The sequence below is a fragment of the Anabrus simplex genome, chromosome 14, assembly GCF_040414725.1.
Source record: "Anabrus simplex isolate iqAnaSimp1 chromosome 14, ASM4041472v1, whole genome shotgun sequence".
Classification (NCBI taxonomy): domain Eukaryota; kingdom Metazoa; phylum Arthropoda; class Insecta; order Orthoptera; family Tettigoniidae; genus Anabrus; species Anabrus simplex.
Window position 1 is genome coordinate 38,842,398 of NC_090278.1, and position 18,784 is coordinate 38,861,181.

At 37.8% G+C, this 18,784-nt stretch overlaps 1 protein-coding gene across 1 annotated transcript in view; it reads left to right on the plus strand.

Moving 5' to 3' along the window:
* The window catches only part of LOC136885238 (adenylyl cyclase 78C), a 1,041,122-nt gene that overhangs the window by 975,026 nt on the left and 47,312 nt on the right, over window positions 1–18,784 (plus strand). Inside the window, exons 15-17 of the mRNA XM_067157709.2 lie at window positions 3,941–4,038; window positions 10,896–11,097; window positions 15,433–16,817. Of these exons, the coding sequence (XP_067013810.2) occupies window positions 3,941–4,038; window positions 10,896–11,097; window positions 15,433–16,817 (1,685 nt within the window). The remainder of the gene's footprint in view (window positions 1–3,940; window positions 4,039–10,895; window positions 11,098–15,432; window positions 16,818–18,784) is intronic.

The window sequence follows — 18,784 nt, forward strand, 5'->3', positions numbered from 1 at the left end:
CCTCTTAGTATGTATATTCCTTGTATTATTAACTATTACCATAACATCTCATTTCACTTGTTATTCTTTAAAATAATATTGTCTTAGGATTTCGCCACAAATGATCTTTGCTCCAATACGGCTGATGATGACCCCTAGATGGGTCGAAACTAGTACCGTATAATTTTGTAATTTTGTGAATATATTGTATTGAAAAGGTTGAAACATTTACATTATTATTATTATTACTTATATATTATTCTCAGTTCAATACGGACCAAAAACATGAAATTCATAACCATCAATGGCAAGGTATATGTGTGACAGAAGCCAAATACAGAACTGGAAAACAGAAACATACCGCCCACTGGCAAACACGGTGGAGGAAGCATCATGATCTGGGGCTGTATGTCTGCAGGAGCTGAATAATAATTCATTTTAGTTTAGTATTATATTTTCCCCCAGTCTAGAAAGCCAAGAATAACGGCTGAGAGGATTCGTCGTGCTGACCACACGACACCTCATAATCTGCAGGCCTTCGGGCTGAGCAATGGTCGCTTGGTAGGCCAAGGCCCCTCAAGGGCTGTAGTGCCATGGGGTTTTCTTTATTATATTTACCAGGTCTAAAATGTTTTTCATTTTCTCACAATTCATGAGCTGTACCATTCTTTTATCGATGCACTAGCTACCTCTGTGGATCCGTGGTAGAGTGTCGGCCTCCGGATCCCAAGATAGCGGGTTCAAACCCGGCAGAGGTAGTCGGATTTTTGAAGGGCGGAAAAAAGTCCATTCGACACTCCATGTCGTACGATGTCGGCATGTAAAAGATCTCTGGTGATACATTTGGTATTTACCCGACAAAATTCATTAAATCTCAGCCATAGACGCCCAAGAGAGATCCGGTTTACTCTGTCTGCCATCTAGTGGTCCTAGAGTAAAACGGAACGTCGAAATTGATGAGCAGACAGCCAGATGGCGTCAGATCGAAATGTCTGCACACGGTAGCTGAGGCCATGCGATTATTAACCCCTGTGGATGGGGGCGGTAGAATAACACCCACGGTATCCCCTGCCTGTCGTAAGAGGCGACTAAAAGGGGCTTCAGGGGCTGTGAACTTTGGAGCGTGGGTTGGCGACCACGGGGCCCTCAGCTGAGTCCTGGCATTGCTTCCACTTACTTGTGCCAGGCTCTTCACTTCCATCTATCCTATCTGACCTCTCTTGGTCAACTCTTGTTCTTTTCCGACCCCGACGCTATTAGGTTTGCGAGGGCTAGGGAGTCTTTCATTTTCACGCCCTTCGTGGCCCTTGTCTTCCTTTGGCCGATATCTTCATCTTTCGAAGTGTCGGATCTCTTCCATTTTTCCTCTCTGATTAGTGTTATATAAAGGATGGTTGCCCAGTTGTACTTCCTCTTAAAACAATAATCACCACCACCACCACCACCATGCGATGATGATTATTATTATTATTATTATTATTATTTATTATCGATGCACTCAATTTTCTTTTGATTTATCAGAACCCTATTAATTATCTGTACCCCCTGCATGTCATAAGAGGCTACTAAGAGGGGAACAACCACAGAATCTGTACTCACTCTCTCATTTTCTAAGCCCAGAAATATATTTCTGCATATGAAGGGTACACAGGAAAAGGGGGAATGTCAATGTAAAACAAAAAATGAATTAACACTACCCATATATACTTTATGGTCAAGAGAATAGTTTAAGACAATGTATAGCCAAGTAAAGGGAATTGTCACAGAAATATAACAAGTTTAAGAATACGTGTACAATTGATGAAAGGGGAATGTCACCACAGAACAAGAAACAAAGGGGGAATGTCAGTTTGGTATGAGGCAATAGCGATGGATTTCCAAAAGAATTTATGCATACCTAATTTATCCACTAACGACATGATTACCATAGACAGCTGTCACTGTTCTCCTTCAATATACATGTTTTGTCTAGTGGACACTCGGTATTCTATACATACCCAGAGACAGTTGTACATAAAGCAGCAGATGAAGTGTGTTCTGTGTTACATCATTTTACATTTTGTGAACTTGGGGACGAGATATAACACTTGACAATCTTCTATGATTCTGCATGTGGACAAAACAAGAACTGGACTGTTCTCAGATTTCTCCACTTTATAGTACATCATGCCAAACGCCTCGAATCTGTGAAAATAGTATTTCCAATTCGTGGGCACTCGAACTTTAGAGTGCGATAGAAACCTGGCACTAATTCATCAGAAATTTGCAGCTGAAACGCCAGAAGACTGGGCGGATCATTTTAGAAGTGCCAGAAATAAGCCCTTCCCTTTCCATGTAATCGAAGTTGATCAACCAATGATTCATCCGTGGACCAAGTTTTTTATTCCCTTGTACAGAAAAGTTTGCCCTTTTAAAACTAGACCTATAAGGGAACTTGTCATCTCCATTGAGCATCCACAATTCATGGAATACAGACACAGTTGCAATGGCCATTGGGAACGACCTGTTGTAAATGCTCCAAAATCAACTCCACACTTTCTATTTCGGGTTTACATCCAATCTCTAGAGCAAAATTTTCTGATCTGCACGTCCTTAGATCATTTTGTGGACCAGAGGGAAGATACACTTTCTCACTATTAATTGACTAACACCAGTTAGTGAGTTTGTTCTTCCAGAGGCATCTTATGAACGTAAGTGCAAGAGTTAGTGAACATGAAGTTGCTCTACATTCGCAAACATGCTGGCAAGAATGAGATTTTAAATATGTAATTTATTTCTATTTCAGGTTTACATCCAATCTCTAGAGCAAAATTTTCTGATCTGCACGTCCTTAGATCATTTTGTGGACCAGAGGGAAGATACACTTTCTCACTATTAATTGACAGGTTATTTGTTAGGTTTTGTTAAAAGTGACATTCCCCTTTATTTTCGTAAAAATCTGTATTTACTTCATTTTCCATTTTTTTTTCAATTATAAAACTTAATTCTATATTTTCATTATTATCTATTTACAATACCAATACATTAGGCTAACATTACATAATATAATACTTTATGTACATGTATTATTGTAGACAGTATTAAAGGTTGAAACTTTCAGATTTAATTATCTCAGTTTGTAGAAGATATGACATTCCCCATTTTCCCCGTGTACCCTTCATATATTATTATAATATTTGACATCTGTATGCCTACATGCCCAATGTATCACTATGGTGGTTCAACATTATACTAAGTGCATCCTGTAAGTAATTGTTACCCTGTAATAAATGCTTGATGCGGCCCCTACAGTGGCCCCTTTGTGGTAGGCTTCTTTCTTTTTATTTTTCTCTTGAAATGAGTATATATTCTTATTCCTGCATTTTTTTTTTTATTTTTTTTTTTTTTATTTTTTTTTTTTTTTTATGTGGACTCCCTACATTTACACTTAATCATCACTGGAATACCAGTTTGATTTGAGCAAACTGAATACCTACATCAATATATTTGATTAAAATTCTCAAATTTTTCAAATCATTTTACAACGTGCTGCAGTGTTGATTGTTTTTTGTTATAATGAAGAGTTTGTATGCCGAATAACACATCCAGCCAGGGTGATTCCCGAGATATGGGTACAGAGGTGCTTTTTAACCTCAGTGGCATGTAAACTGTCAGGAAATTCTATACAGTTTTGTTTCTCTGGATAGTTACAACCTCTCAAATCAATCTTTGAAATGTAGTCTGCACATCTGATTATGGTGATCATTTAAAGAAAAATCATTATCAGTTTCTAGAGAATGAAAATGTAGTTCCAAAATGTTAACCAAGGAAAGAAACATATTTTAGTACTCCTTGAGAACAGGATTTTAGGTTGGACATTCTACCCAATACTACAAACAAAGAAAAGAGTACGGTGTCGTCTCACAAATTCTGTTCTCAATCTTTTGTTATCAAAACTGAATAAGAAATTTTCATTTTACAGTTTTGCCAGCTACGAGAAGATATGTTCAAATCCAATATGGTGTGCTGTTTCATCATCTGGATTTTTGTCGTTATATGCCAAGCAATCATTATCCCAAGGTAAGTACTTTATAATCATTAAAACTCTCACTATAGCCTTGAGTATGATCTTAAGAATGGCTACATCAAGCCTCGAGCACTACAAATATTTACTCTTTGTTTTTGTTTTCTTGCCAACGGCCGTAGCCATGTTGAAACACCGGATCCCGGGAGATCTCCGAAGTTAAGCAACATTGGGTGTGGTCAGGAGTTGGATGGGTTGCCACGCGCTGTTGGTGGGGGTTAATGGAATGGAGGAGCAGAAAGGAAATGGCCACTCTACCGCACGTAAACTCCGGCTCAGGATCACCTCTGCGGAGGTTCGGACCTGCCTTCGGGCAGAATAACCCTTCCCTTTTGTTTTCTTAATCATTATCTTAATGGGTTTATAAGCTGAACAACACCTCAGAGACTCCACAGATACAGGTATTCTTTTGAAAAAAAACTAACATCTTTTCAGTCTTTAATGGTGCATGTAACGGAGAAGACCAAGTACAGGGTCTCTCACATAAACTAAGATCATCAAAGTGGCATTTTTACTCTCCAATACGTAAGCTGAAGTATGGGAGGCGCGCACATAGTTCTTGACCTTGCAAGCACCCTGCCTGTGTTCGACCTGGCAAGCATGACAGTTACAATTGAAATAATTGATAAAGAGATTCAACCTATTCAATACAAAAGAATAAGAAATGTAGTGAATTACATTCTTATTTAATAATAAGTAGATGTGGTACCGGTTTTCACCCTAGTCCAGGTCATCATCAGCCGATTAAAACATAAAAAACAATGCAAACGAAAAGGAGATAAAAGATCAAGTACACTCCAGATCAGTAGAAGAGGCAATAAAATGTAAGTCACTTAAAAGAAAACAGTGCGTAATTTTCTGAGCGGCAGTATGGCACACGCAGTGTTAGACAAAGTCTTATAATGTTTATGAATAGCAGAGAACGGTTAAATGAGCTAGTTTTTAAACACTGTCAGGCACAAAGTCATATCATAATCGAACACATACGAAGATCCATAATCGTTCAGGAGTTGAAGATGAGAAGATCTATTGAAGTGACTTGCCAGCTCCCGGTGATCAGCGTGATGTATTTAACATCAGGCACTGTGGTTTCAGACACCAAAGTAAAATGGAGAATAGCTTGATGATCCAGTAATTTTCTTCGGTTGTGGGAAGATAAATATAATATAATTCAATATAATTGAATAAGTAATTGTGCTCCTATAGAATTCTTAGAACAGTTGATATGAAAAAAACAATTGTAAAGAGAAAAAAATAGTAAAAAGCGCAATACCGGAAACAAATGAAATCGTATATGCACAGTGCACAATTTTTTAAAACGTAGAAAATTCAGGTCATGATTGAAGTAGTCGAAATCGGCGCAAGGCAGGAGTTGAGTATGAATGAGAAGAACCGAAATGAAGGTGGAATATTTTTTTTTTGTTTTAGAAAAGATAGAATAAATTAATAGAGGAAGAGGGATAGTGGAATAAGAGAAGAATAAAAGAAATTGAAGTTAAATGGTGTTGAGGAAGGATAAGATGAAGGAGGGGTAGTTTTTTTTTTTTTTTTTTTTTTTTTTTTTGCTAGTTGTTTTACGTCGCACCGACACAGATAGGTCTTACGGCGACGATGGGACAGGAAAGGGCTAGAAGTGGGAAGGAAGCGGCCGTGGCCTTAATCAAGGTACAGCCCCAGCATTTGCCTGGTGTGAAAATGGGAAACCACGGAAAACCATTTTCAGGGCTGCCGACAGTGGGGTTCGAACCTACTATCTCCCGAATACTGGATACTGGCCGCAATTAAGCGACTGCAGCTATCGAGCTCGGTGAGGGGTAGTTTAGGGTGGGTTATTGTCTGTTAGGTCATCAGCTCAGAGGCTGGTTGGATCCTCAATTAGCACCACCAAAGGTTATGCGGTTATAAGAAAACCGCAAAAACCAATGGCAGCACCAAAATGAGGCGTACTAGGCAAGACGAGGAGTGAGGTAGTTTGCCATTTCTTTCCTCACTGGGTCAGAAAGTGCTATTGCAGCACGACCGACCGTATGAGCAACACCTTTCATAACACTCAGATGCACTAGTCGTGCTCTGAATGTCATTACTCAGCACCACTCATACCCCAGCAGCTTCCATTGGAGGTAGAAAATGTGGGTAGGAACTTTGTAAGGCATGAAAAATAGAATTGGGGTTTTGAAATTTAGAATTTTTGAGAAGAAGAATTAGGAAGTCGAAAAGGATGTTGGGTTTTTCAGAAATGTCGTTTAAATTGAAATCAGGGTTGAAGTATTGATCAAGGTGAATAAGGCAATTTTCAGTAGTGTTTAAGAGGGGGCCTTTGTTTATGATTTTAAGTATTTTCACCTTTTTCAATATTGGTGAAACTATGCTTGGAGTCTTGTATGTGTTGTCCTATGGCAGAGAATCTATTGTATTTAATGGCGTTGATATGTTCGGAGTATCTGATGTTGAAGTTGCGGCCAGTTTGTCCGATGTAGGAGGAGTTGCAGTTGTTACATTTGAATCTGTACACTCCAGATTTAGAAAAAGCATTAGATTTATTTAGTGATTTAGAGTTGTGTAAAATATCCAAATTTCTATTGTTAGTTCTAAAAGAAATTTTCATGTTGTGTTTTTTAAAAATATTAGTTATTTTATAAGCATCTTGAGTGAAAGTGAAAGTGGAAAATGCAGTTGGTTTTGTTATGTCTTTAGATAAAGTGGTTTTAGGATGGTGTGTGAATTTTTTTTTAAACTTTAAATGGCAAGCATGAGTCGTCCAGTCTGAATCTCACCTGTTTAACATGTTGAGACAGTTATCATTGCAACACCATATTTTTGTATGTAAAAGTTCTAGTTCCTTCTTAATGGTCATCATAACAGTCATAACTCTCATTATTGGTGTGCAGAAAATCCTAATGGTGTTTGTGAACTTCCTCATTATGATAGGAAATTGGTGTTTGGTATACTGTTAGTGCAAGACGAATAATTGGACCTATTATTTCGATACGACAGTAAATGCTAAGAGGTAGCAAGATGACATTCTGACGCAGTTCTTCCATCAGTTAACGGAAGAAGAAAATTGGCATGGGTGGTCTCAACAAGATTCAGTCCCTGCTCATACAGGAGAAGATTCCCTTCTTACAATCTCGGAAATATTTGCAGACAGAGTGAGTAGTGCTGGTCTATTTCCCCCTTGTTCTCCAGATCTAACAGTGTGTGATCTTACTTGTGGGGTAAATTGAAATAAAAATTGTATTGAACAAATCCTCACACATTGGAGGAACTGAAAGAAAACATTACAAATGAAATCAGAAACATTACAGCGGCAGAACTCATTCGCATCAGCCAGAATCTTGTTACCAGATACAATGCCTGTATAACCCAGGAAAGACAAAACTTCCAGTATTGTTTATAAGGTAAGATTTCATATATGATTGTATACACGCTTAGAACAGAGCGGCCACGCGTGAGGCAGCTGCCGTAGCACAGAGTACAAACACCGCGCGTTCGGTCTTGGTTCATATGAGAGACCCTGCACATAATTCTGAGCAAAGGGCTGGTCATAGATCTTGGTGGGTTGATGGAGTGCTAATACACAGGGTCGAGAAGATCGTGTACCAAGATAGCATCGTCAATGAAACATGGAACCAATCTCAAGAAGTAAAGAGCTGCATTGAGAAGGCCAGGGCTGCATTTACAAGCCTCCGCTAAGTGCTCTGAGCAGAGAACTGTCACTGCATCTGCAGGTTAGAATTACACAGTGCTTGTACTGAGTTGTACTGATTTGAGTCCTGGACCACGACGACAGCCACTGTGAAAAGAGTTGAAGCATTTAAAATGTGGCTCTACAGTCACATGCTTTATATCAGCTTGTTGACACTATACGAAATGAGGAGATAATTATCAGGATGTGCAGAGAAAAAGAACGGTTTTGGGCTGGAACCTGTCCTACTTTCAACATATCATGGGGCACCCAGAAACTCACCACCTCCTGCAATTTGAGGGGAAGAGAGACCCCACACATCTTGCCTGGAGAACATGAGGCAGTCAATTGGATAAACAACCATCTCACTATTCTACACAGCCACCAACAAAACTCTGGTAGCCCGAATGATGGTGAATGGCGGGTGATGGATATGTCACTAGCAAAAGAATGTTTGCATTTTCACAAATCATATTTTATGCTTTGTCTGCAGCATAAAAGAAGTTCTAAGTTGAGTTAATAATGATGTGACCCTTTGGTGCTATTTGATAGGAGTAGGCTATGTACCGACACTAGGTTTCAAACTGTCGCTATTGGGAAAACAAAATACAGGGTGGTCGGAAACAACGGGATCGGTATATGAGTGTTAGAGGATTTGGAAATAATAATTCGATATCTTGCGCACTTTCATTTTATCATCTGCTGAAGTTAGCCAATCAGATAGCTTCACAGGCGAATTCAGATGGGCTTTGCGAGGCGGTGTTACTAAATCTACACCTGGTTTAAGACCACCAATTGAAAAAATACACTTCTCCCGCGGGAGGGATTTGAACACGAATCTCCGAGCCGACAGGATCACCCCATAACAAGTACACTACGGTGACACCATGGTGCATTTGTGTTTTATGCTGATTTCTCAGCGTTTCTTTCACTGAGCTTCCTATTATAACCTAAACCTCATCTACTCATTGCTCAGGTTCATCAAAATGCATTATGTTGTATTAGATTATTTATTTTTATGTTTTAACTTCCTACCAGTTATTAACAAACACTGGCGTACTTCCTACAGACTTAGTTTTAACTAGGACAAACATAACACTTTATACAGGGTGATTCTAAAATACTTTTACAAATTTCGGGGACCTGAGGAACTGCCCTAAATACAGATCAGTATTGATTGATTGATTGATTGATTGATTGATTGATTGATTGATTGATTGATTGATTGATTGATTGATTGATTGATTGATTGATTGATTGATTGATTGATTGATTGAGAATCTAAAAAGAATGGTATTTTTATATCGGTCGTGTCCACAGAAACAAGGAAATGCACTTTTTAGTTTTCCGTCATGTCTGTCTGTATGTACAGGCATCACGAGAAAATGGCTGAAGTGAATTGAATGAAAATCATTATGTACAGTTGGGGAATGAGGCACTACAGTCTAGGCTATAAGTAATTTTATTCACACTGAGTGAAATGGTAGTTTAGGGGAAGGCCTAAAATTTAATTCTCAAATATCTTATTAGTGGCCCTAATCAATAAATACTACATAACTTGAGTTATACAGAATTAAATTTCCAATTATTTATGCCTTATACATTTTTACCATACCGGCTAAGTCCATATCAATGCCGAGCCACGATAAAATGGGTGAACAGAATTTAATGAAAATCGGTAAGTTAAATTGGGGAATGATGTACTACAGTCTAGGCTAAAAATCATTGTATACATGTTGCATGAAATGGTAGTTTAGAGGAAGGGGCCTAAAATGTAAGTTTTATATACCCATATCATTAGTCCTATCGAAAAGTACTACATAAGAGAAGTTATAGAGAATCCAATTTCTGATAATTTATGTTTTAATACAGTTTTACCGTACTATGATAACAGAATTCATGAATTGTAAAGGTTATTATAAAAATGAGAAAAATTCATAAATAACGATCCCTTGAAGAATAAGACAAGAGGGAGTCAAGAAAGAATGAAGAACTCTCTTCTAATGTTGCAGAGTTGGAAGAAAACTAAATGAGAAGCCCTACAATATTGAAAGCACTTAAAATTGATCAACAATAACATCACACTGACTATTTTTTGATGTGATGTGCTTTGACTGTTCTGATGCCACTCATCTCCGATAGATGGGATTACTGCTGCGTCCCGAGTAAAACAAACTGCCTGAATATTGGCGGGAAGTAGCTGGGGAGTTAGATAACTTTCTTTGTTTAAGCTTATCATTCCTATATTTAAGAAAAGGCTACAAAAACCTAAATGCAGATCAGTAGTGATTGATTGACAGGTTCCTTACATCAAAACAAGAAAAAATGGTTATATAAATATATGTCCCAAAATCCTTCTTCGCTTTTGCATTATTAATTAATTTATTTATATATTTATTTATTTATTAAATTTTACTACATTCACCAGCTTTCCAGCAACTTAATTTTTCCCAGCACGTCTTACAGGGATTTTATTCAGAACACTCTCTCCGACTTACTAGAAGATGTGCCTCTACAAATAAGAAGAAACATGTGGTTTATGCATGGTGTGGCTCCAGCACATTTTAGTCTCACTGCTCGAGATTTGTTAGCTGGTATCTACCATGACAGATGGATAAGTAGAGGAGGATGAGTTCCATGGCCTCCACGTTCCCCTGGCCTCAGTCCTTTGAATTTTTATCTCTGGGTAGCCCCTTTCACAATTGGTTTATTGAGCAGCCAAACAGGATGAAGAAACCATTCTTCGATATGTCATGGAAGCCTGCAAAACCATTCGACACCGTCAGGGAGTACTTGAAAGGGTGCAATAGACATGATTCGACGAATGCATGTCTACATGCAAGAGAAAGGCATTTCGAGCTTTTATGCTGAACACTTCCTAACAAGCTGACATTGTCAATGACAAAAACAGATCAGTGTGTCACTTTAATATGTTCTTTCATTAATAACATTTTGAATTTTAATAAATCAAAAACGAATCATTTGGGAACATATGTTTATATGAACTTTTTTCTTCCTTTGGTGTAAGGGACCCATCCCAAAAGTTTGTAAAAGTGTTTTAGAATCATCCTACATAATAAATAATAATAGAAAATCCAAATCTTGTAAAAACTGTCTGTGCAATACATTTTTTTGTTTAATAAGCTCATTTGTCTGAATATGTTCCAGATCTACAACGTTAATTGTCGGATTGACTGTAACAACAGTTCTGCTGAGCGCTGGGTTAGTCCTAGTGATGGCAGAAGAGTTCCAGCAGCTACCACCTACTCTGCAGACCATGTCCAGCGTCCTCGTTCATCACAGAAACAGGCGCACTTTCTTCATCTGCGGTGTTGTGGCGCTTATGTCTGTGGCAGCTTCTCTCAGCCTCGTAAGTCCATCAGGCCTGTCATTATGTTCACTCATGTTTGACACTTCCCCCGGCCTCCAGGATTTAGATATAAAAATATTTTAATTTCACTCTGTAATTTAACAAAACATTTTGAAAAGCAGTGCTCATTTCGAAGTGAGGATAAAACAGAGTCCTGTAAATATGTAAACGACATGATGAATGAATAAATACTACTACTACTACTACTTTGTTCTATCACCGTTGTCAGAAATGATCACTGATGGTTTTCACTCTCATTTTGCCATGAGCTCTTCGTGCTGCGAGATCGGTGATCAGTCCTCTCGCCGTGATAGTTGTAAGATGGCAATGATCGGAGATTGACACTGCAAGAATAACGTTTATGCCTCAGCGTCTGAATATGATTATTGCATGATATTAACGTCATTCTGTATTGACAGTCTCAATTGTACAATATAAATGTCTAATCAAATCCTCCTGTTCAACACATTATAAAATTCTTCATCTATAAAGACGTTGTTTTTATATTACCATACGTCAGTGGCATGCCTTTGCTGGCGGGATGTAGTGTTTACAGTGCACTATGTCTCTTAAGTTTGATATTGCTGAGCAGTCTTCCTTACTGATGAGAATTTACAGTTTTACAATGAAATGTAATTTTCTTAGCATTATTGAAGTCCAATATTTGACTTCAAATGTCCAGAGAAAATAAAAAAACCTTTTCATTCTCTAGGGAGGACGCTACTGCCATACGTTTCAACCCATATTTTGAGTCATGTTCGGTAGATTTAAATCTTGAAATACATAACTTAAAATCCAGTGATATTATGAATGAAAGTTAATGGGTCTCATTTGAATCCTGCTTAAGATATAATCTCTTGTCTTGAAATTACTTTATTCGAGACCGAGCGAGTTGGCTGTGTGGTTAGGGGCACGCGGCTGTGAGCTTGCATCCGGGAGATAGTGGGTTTGAATCCCACTGTCGGCAACTCTGAAGATGATTTTCTGTGGTTTCCCATTTTCATACCAGGCAAATGCTGGGGCTGTACCTTAATTAAGGCCACGGCCGCTTCCTTCCTACTCCTAGTCCTTTCCTATCCCATCGTCGGTCGCCATAAGACCTATCTGTGTTGGTGTGACGTTCAGCCACTAGCAAAAATAAAAATTTATTCGAGAACTGGACAAAATCAAGAAAAGCAGCTCAATTTGTTCTAGGTGATTTCTGACAAAAGAGTAGCAAGTTTGGGCTGGAAAGACTTGGGAGAAAGGAGACAAGCTGCTCAACTAAGTGGTATATTCTGAGCTGTCAATGGAGAGATGGTGTGGAATGGCATTGGTAGATGAATGAGGTTGAGTGGTGTTTTTAAAAGTAGGAAAGATCATAATATGAAGATAAAGTTGGAATTCAAGAGGACAAATTGGGACAAATATTTGTTTATAGGAAGAGGAGTTAGGGTTTGGAATAACAAAAAGAGATGTTCAATAAATTTCCAAATTCTTTGCAGTTATTTAAGAGAAGACTAGGTAAACAACAGACGGGGAATCTGCCACCTGGGTGACTGCCCTAAATGCAGATCAGTAGTGACTGGTTGATAACTACATCTCATAACCACAAAATATAAATTTCATGTTTCTGTATTGACAGCTAAACTAATAATCTTTAAATCACTATAACAGTGATTTATTATTAAACAGTATCCTCCTTATTTAATACATTATGGTATAATGTGAATTTAAAACACTTAAATTTCACATTTGAAGAGCATCGTTTCAAATCGTATTAAGTGCACAGATTATAATTTTACAGGAAGTTAAAAAAAAACGTTTTAATTCCTAACCAAATAAGACATGTCAAAATTCTATACGACAAAATCTAGGTATTGAGGTTATGTTCCGGAATCATTCATGATTCAAATCATTTCCCAATACATGAAGGCGTCATTCTAATTATAAAATTTCACTTAATACATTTTGAACCAATTCACTGAACAAAATACATTTTGATACAACCTTTTTTTTCACATAATACAATTTGAACCGTTCATTTGATTCCAAAGATTTTAATTGGCTTTATTGTTTGCTACGGTGCATCATGTACAGTAAATTAAGTTATTATTAACACATTGTCATTGCTATATAGATGTTTACAGTCGTTCAAGTAATTCTCCTTCCTCATGCAAACAGTCACAGTTGTCATCATTAGTCAGCCTAACAGTATGTGACGTTGAACCGATGTTTAGTAATTAAACATAGAACTGTAAACTGTCGAACTCCTTCCAGTTGTCTCCAAATCTGGCTCTCAGCAGGTTCTCATCATCCAGTGTTTTAGCGTCAGGTAATGCTCGCGGTTTATCGATTACGGGAGGTTCATGAACCTGGCTCAGCCTTATGCCTCGTTTCGGAAGGGTTACGAGTCGCTTTGAGGGGTCATCAAACCTGTACGTCGGTTCCATCTTTACTGTAATGTGGTACTGATCACTTTTCTTGCTTTTCTTCAGAATCACCATCTTCGTTTCTTTAATCCCGTCCAATTTCTTAAAATGCTTGGTGAGGATCTTGTAGTCCCTTATAACCCATTCTTTTCCTAGATGTTTTACAGTCCTCACAGACTGATAGATCTCTCGGTACTCATCGGGAGTAACGATGTCAGAGCACTTACGAAGAAACTTTTCTACAACACCAAAAACCTTGTCTGCGGGTAAAAATGAATGTCCTCTGACAGGAAAGATGACAACAATCATGGAAATGTTAGCGGGTGCTTTGGTTTGTAGCCAGTAAACTAGAGCATGGATAACATGCATGTTCTTGTTGTGGCCTCCACATCCGTCTGCGAACAGCCTGATATAGGTGATCGATTTATCAAAATGTACCTCATCTAAAAACGAAGTAACGGCTGATGACACCTCATTTGGCCCTCTTCCAGCCTCAGTCTCATTCCATACATAAAATTTTGTATTCTGAATACTGACATCGCTAACACACAGTGCGTAAAATGACATTTGGCACAAATAGAACGCTTCGCCAATTGATAATTTAGGAAGTGGTTGTGCCTGTTGCAAATCAAAGCAGAAGGACATTGTGTCAGCAGGTCGTTCCCTGATAAGTTTGTGAAAACCCTGTGAGCGAATTTTATCTGCTCCCATATCAGCTAGCAAACGGTTCTTTTTAGCACTACCCTTTTCAGATTTAATCTGAAAGAGCATTTGAGCGCAGTAACTGCAAGCATCCGTGGATGGTGTCCCAAACCCAATGTTGAACTGTGTACAGAAAATATTCTGGAAGAACCACTATTTCACATTCAGGTCCGCGGAAACACTTTCCTAGGGTAAGTAGCCATCCATGGTGATGGAAAGTGAACGGGCATGCAAGCAATAAAGCAATACCGCACTGTCAAGTACGATATAAAAATAGCAGGAACAGCCAACAATGCAGGCTGGGAAACATTATCGTGAACATAATACGTTTTGTTCCGAATCATGTTTTTCAGCACTGAATTCCTATGGGAAAGAACACGAAATGACCCGATCTAACTCAAAAGCGTTAAAGAGCATATCCTAATTGGCGGGAAACCGCATGAAAACATATTCTGACCTCGACTGCATTTAATACCTTTTGAAACTATGTTCCTCATATGTCTAATCAGATACCGCCTAGTCCGATTAGCAGAGTTTTAACTAATGAAACATCAAGAGGATTTTATGACAAGTGGATAACAGTGCACACTGAAGATTTTAACATGACCTTTTAAGAGCATGAACTTTTTCTTAATATGAACATTTTAACATTCGTAACATCATTCTTGCTTCAATTTTACTGTAAATGTTTTCAATTATGATATGTCAATTTTTAGCAATCTACTGAAGATGATCCAATTAGGATCAAAACATGTATAGATGTGACAAATGTGAAATTTAAGATTTTTTAATTCACATTATACCATAATGTATTGAATAAGGAGGATACTGTTCAATAATAAATCATTGTCATAGTGATTTAAAGACTATTAGTACCTACATCTCATAAATCTGCAACTTGTCTGCAAATGTGAAGTCTCCTACAGATGTACAGAACAAGCTGCCAGCTACAGATGATTGTTAAATAATAGTCCAGTAACAGATTTTGCAATTCAGAAAAATAACTGGGGGTTGTACAAAGCTACAACCCCCTTGAAAATCTGTCCCTCTTATAAGGATATAATAGTATTTACACTCATGCTGTCTCAGCAACAAAATTAGCAGTTGTTACCTCACACTTTCTACATAGAAATACAGGAGTTGATTACGTAAGATGTTTTGAAAATGAATTGGTAACAAGAACAACAAACTATTTCTAATAATACTTCCTTTGTTTTTACAGATTATGTGCCCTCCAACAGCCAGTCAAAATGAGGAAGCTCAAGAGAAAAGCACCTTTTCTACAGCATACACGTCTGTGAATTCATCGCTGAATACATCAACTAATATATCTTCCGTCTCGAAAGTTGGTGAAGTCGTCATCTCTCTCCTCTTAAAGGTGAACTCGCATCAGTATGTGTACAGTAACAACTCTGCTGTGTCTTCATCACAAGGTGGGGCAGCTGGATCTGCCAGTAACCTTCTTCAAGACTGCATTCCAACAGATGGCAATGATAAGACCATCAGAACTGAGTGTGCTTCTTCAATTTTACAAGTGGCGAATGATGCAATTGTAAGGAGTCAGAAAGAGTACAATGATGAGGAGTTACGGACTAGAAATAAACGTCAGTCAGGTGACGAAATAGACAAAACATTACAACAAACAATTCAGTCAGAATCTTCATCTAGGAAAGTTAGTGCAAATGCTGTTTCTCAGCTCGTTTCTGTAAATAATTCTAGTTCAGTAAATGCAAGTGGTGCAAGTTCATCTCTTTCAGAAAGTTCAAGTAGAATTACTGCCATAAACTTGACCAAAAATTTCCAGAACTCTAAAACAGATTCAGAGGGGAAAATGTCCTCAAAAGAGGAAAATTCTTTATACATAAATAACCTCCAACAACAAATCAAGAAAAGTGATGAAACCAATTTCAGACACATAGTTGGGAAACAAATCCTCACCCGTGATACAGATAAGGCTGATAGAAATGAAGAAATAAGCACCGTGCAAGAGAAAGAAAATTCTTCAAATAGTGATCATCTGAGGGAGAAATCAAGAGAAGAAGTAAATCACTCTCAGAAAAAGCATCAATTATTCAGTCTGGCTTCAGAATCGAGTGATGGAAATACGGACAGGAATTCACTTACTGCTGGGAAACGAAAGCCCAAATCATCACCTAGGGACATAAATGTACTTTCAGACAATTCTGAACCCAAAAGAAGTGCTGTAGGAGATTTAAAAGAGCAAGAGGTGGAAGTGCACAGCATTAATATAAAGAGTATTAAAAATATCTCTAAAACTGAGATCTTATTTGTTAACGGTGATAGTGACAATGACATTTCAGATATTAACAGAGGGAAGAGAGACGTGAACAGCTCCTTAGGCCAGGGAGGTAAGAACGGAAGTTTGGCCAGCTCTATGGAAGACACATCTTCTAACTACGATAGTTGTGATCACCCTGAGTACATCGTCTTCACTTGGGTGCTGTGTCTTGTGGCGCTAGCCACCTCGCTCAAGCTCTACTATCTAGTGAAGACTGCCCTCGCTCTAGTCATGGTATCTGTGTATGCAGTTCTCATCATGGTGGTCTACATTGATCTCTTTAAACCCTTATCCAATACCATTCCAAGGTGAGTTGTGTCTACGTTAATTTTACATTGATTTCATTTGTCACCGTTTTTTTCCTTTCTCATAACTAGGGTGTGGATTTATGGGCACTACAAATATCCAAATAGACAGGCAAATATGCACTTAAAAGTCAAAAAATGGGCACTAAAAAAAGACTAATATACCATCCCTTTAGCATTTAAAATTACTCAGCATCATGCCACTTCCTTCTCAGCGGAAGGTTTTACGCCAAGGGACAAGTGGTCACCAAAATCAAGAAAAAGTAAAAGTCATTATTTTTTTTTTTTTTTTTACATCATTATGCCCTACTTAGGAGCTCGATTGAGCCAGCGTAACTGATGTGTTGGCCTTATTCTCCTCCTAAAATCTCTCCATCCTCTCACTGAGCTGCTTCCTTAGTTCTTGTGTCCAAGTAGTAGTGGCTCTGGTGTTGGGTTTGTCTTCAAACTGGTGATTGTCGATTTTCATTCTGAATTTACATCTGTCCTGTATAATGTCTTCTGAGATATTGATTTCCTGGAAATCTGTTTCAATTTCACGAAGCCAGCCATTCTTGGTTTTAGATGAAAGGGCCAGGTTGAGAATTATTTTAGTTAGTCTGCTGAAAGCAGGCATTCTTGACAGGAAGCTGCTAAAGACAGGCGCTTAAATGTAATTAAAGGACGACAGCATTCTTTCTGTCTTCTGATTCTGCTTGGAGCGAGCTGGCCTTGAATCCGCACCCTGCACTGACCCACTCCAAGTTTAACAGCGCTCTCACATACATTTCTTCCAAGTTTGAACAGTTAGCTACCAAAATAAAGCAGCTGGAAGAGAGAAAATTACCTCTTGTGAAGGCTGTAGGGATTGTTTGTGAGGTGGAGACTACCTAGTTAGTCTGCTGAAAATTTCAGTTGTCTTTTCTGAAAAGTGTGAGATATTTTTTCAGAATGACAATATATTTCCTGAGATGTTTTTTTTCCTTTATATTTCCTCTATACAAACTGGGCCAAAAAATTTTCTTAAAACTTTTCTTTCCTGTTTCTCTGTGTCTTTGGTTAGAGACCCGCCACAAATGATTAAGGTTTCTGAAGCATATAATGCTTCAGGTTTGTTTACTGTATTATAGTGTCTAATTATTATTATTATTATTATTGTTTTTGATTCGTTGTGCCCAGCTGTGGAGCGCGTTTGAACTTATTTTGCACAATGTTTCTTCTTCTTTTCTTCCCATTATCTCTTCATTTTTTCACTGTGTTCCTTTCTGCGTGTTTCTGTCCAGCCTGTATTTTTTCTTGTTGGTTTCTCTGCAAATTTATGTTTGTTTACTAAGCTTCTAAATTTCATTCTATCTTGAATGGTTTCGTCCTCAATACCCATTTCTTGTAGATCGTCATGAATTTCTGCTAACCAATCGTTGCGGATTTTCAGGGTTAGAGCTAGATTTAGAATTTTCTTTGTCAGCCTGTTGTTATCCATTCTGTGTAGGTGTCCGTAGAACTTTAGTCGTCTCTTTCTGATGGTATCTGTGATTTTTTCTGTGAATTGAAAAATTTTGTGTGGTTTCTTTTTCATCCAAATTCCATTTTTGAACTTTGGTCCTAGGATTATTATTATTATTATTATTATTATTATTATTATTATTATTATTATTATTATTATTATTATTATTATTATTATTATTATTATTATTTCTCCGTTAGGGTCTTCTAGGGACCACGCAACAATTCCTTGTTCCTTCTTCCTCCTCCAATATTCTTATCTGCTCACTATGTCTGCTTTTCCTCTCATCAGATCATTTTGAGCCTGTTTTCTTTCCCTCACAACCTTGGAATCCTTCAATTTTAACACTTTATTTTTTTAAATCTTTCTTTCTGTTGCTTCTTCTTCCCTTATGTTGTTTCTTTCCAAATATTTCTTGACTTCATGAATCCAGGTTGTTGTTGACTTCTTGTTCCCAATATATTTGAAGATCTGTTTGGTTAATTGT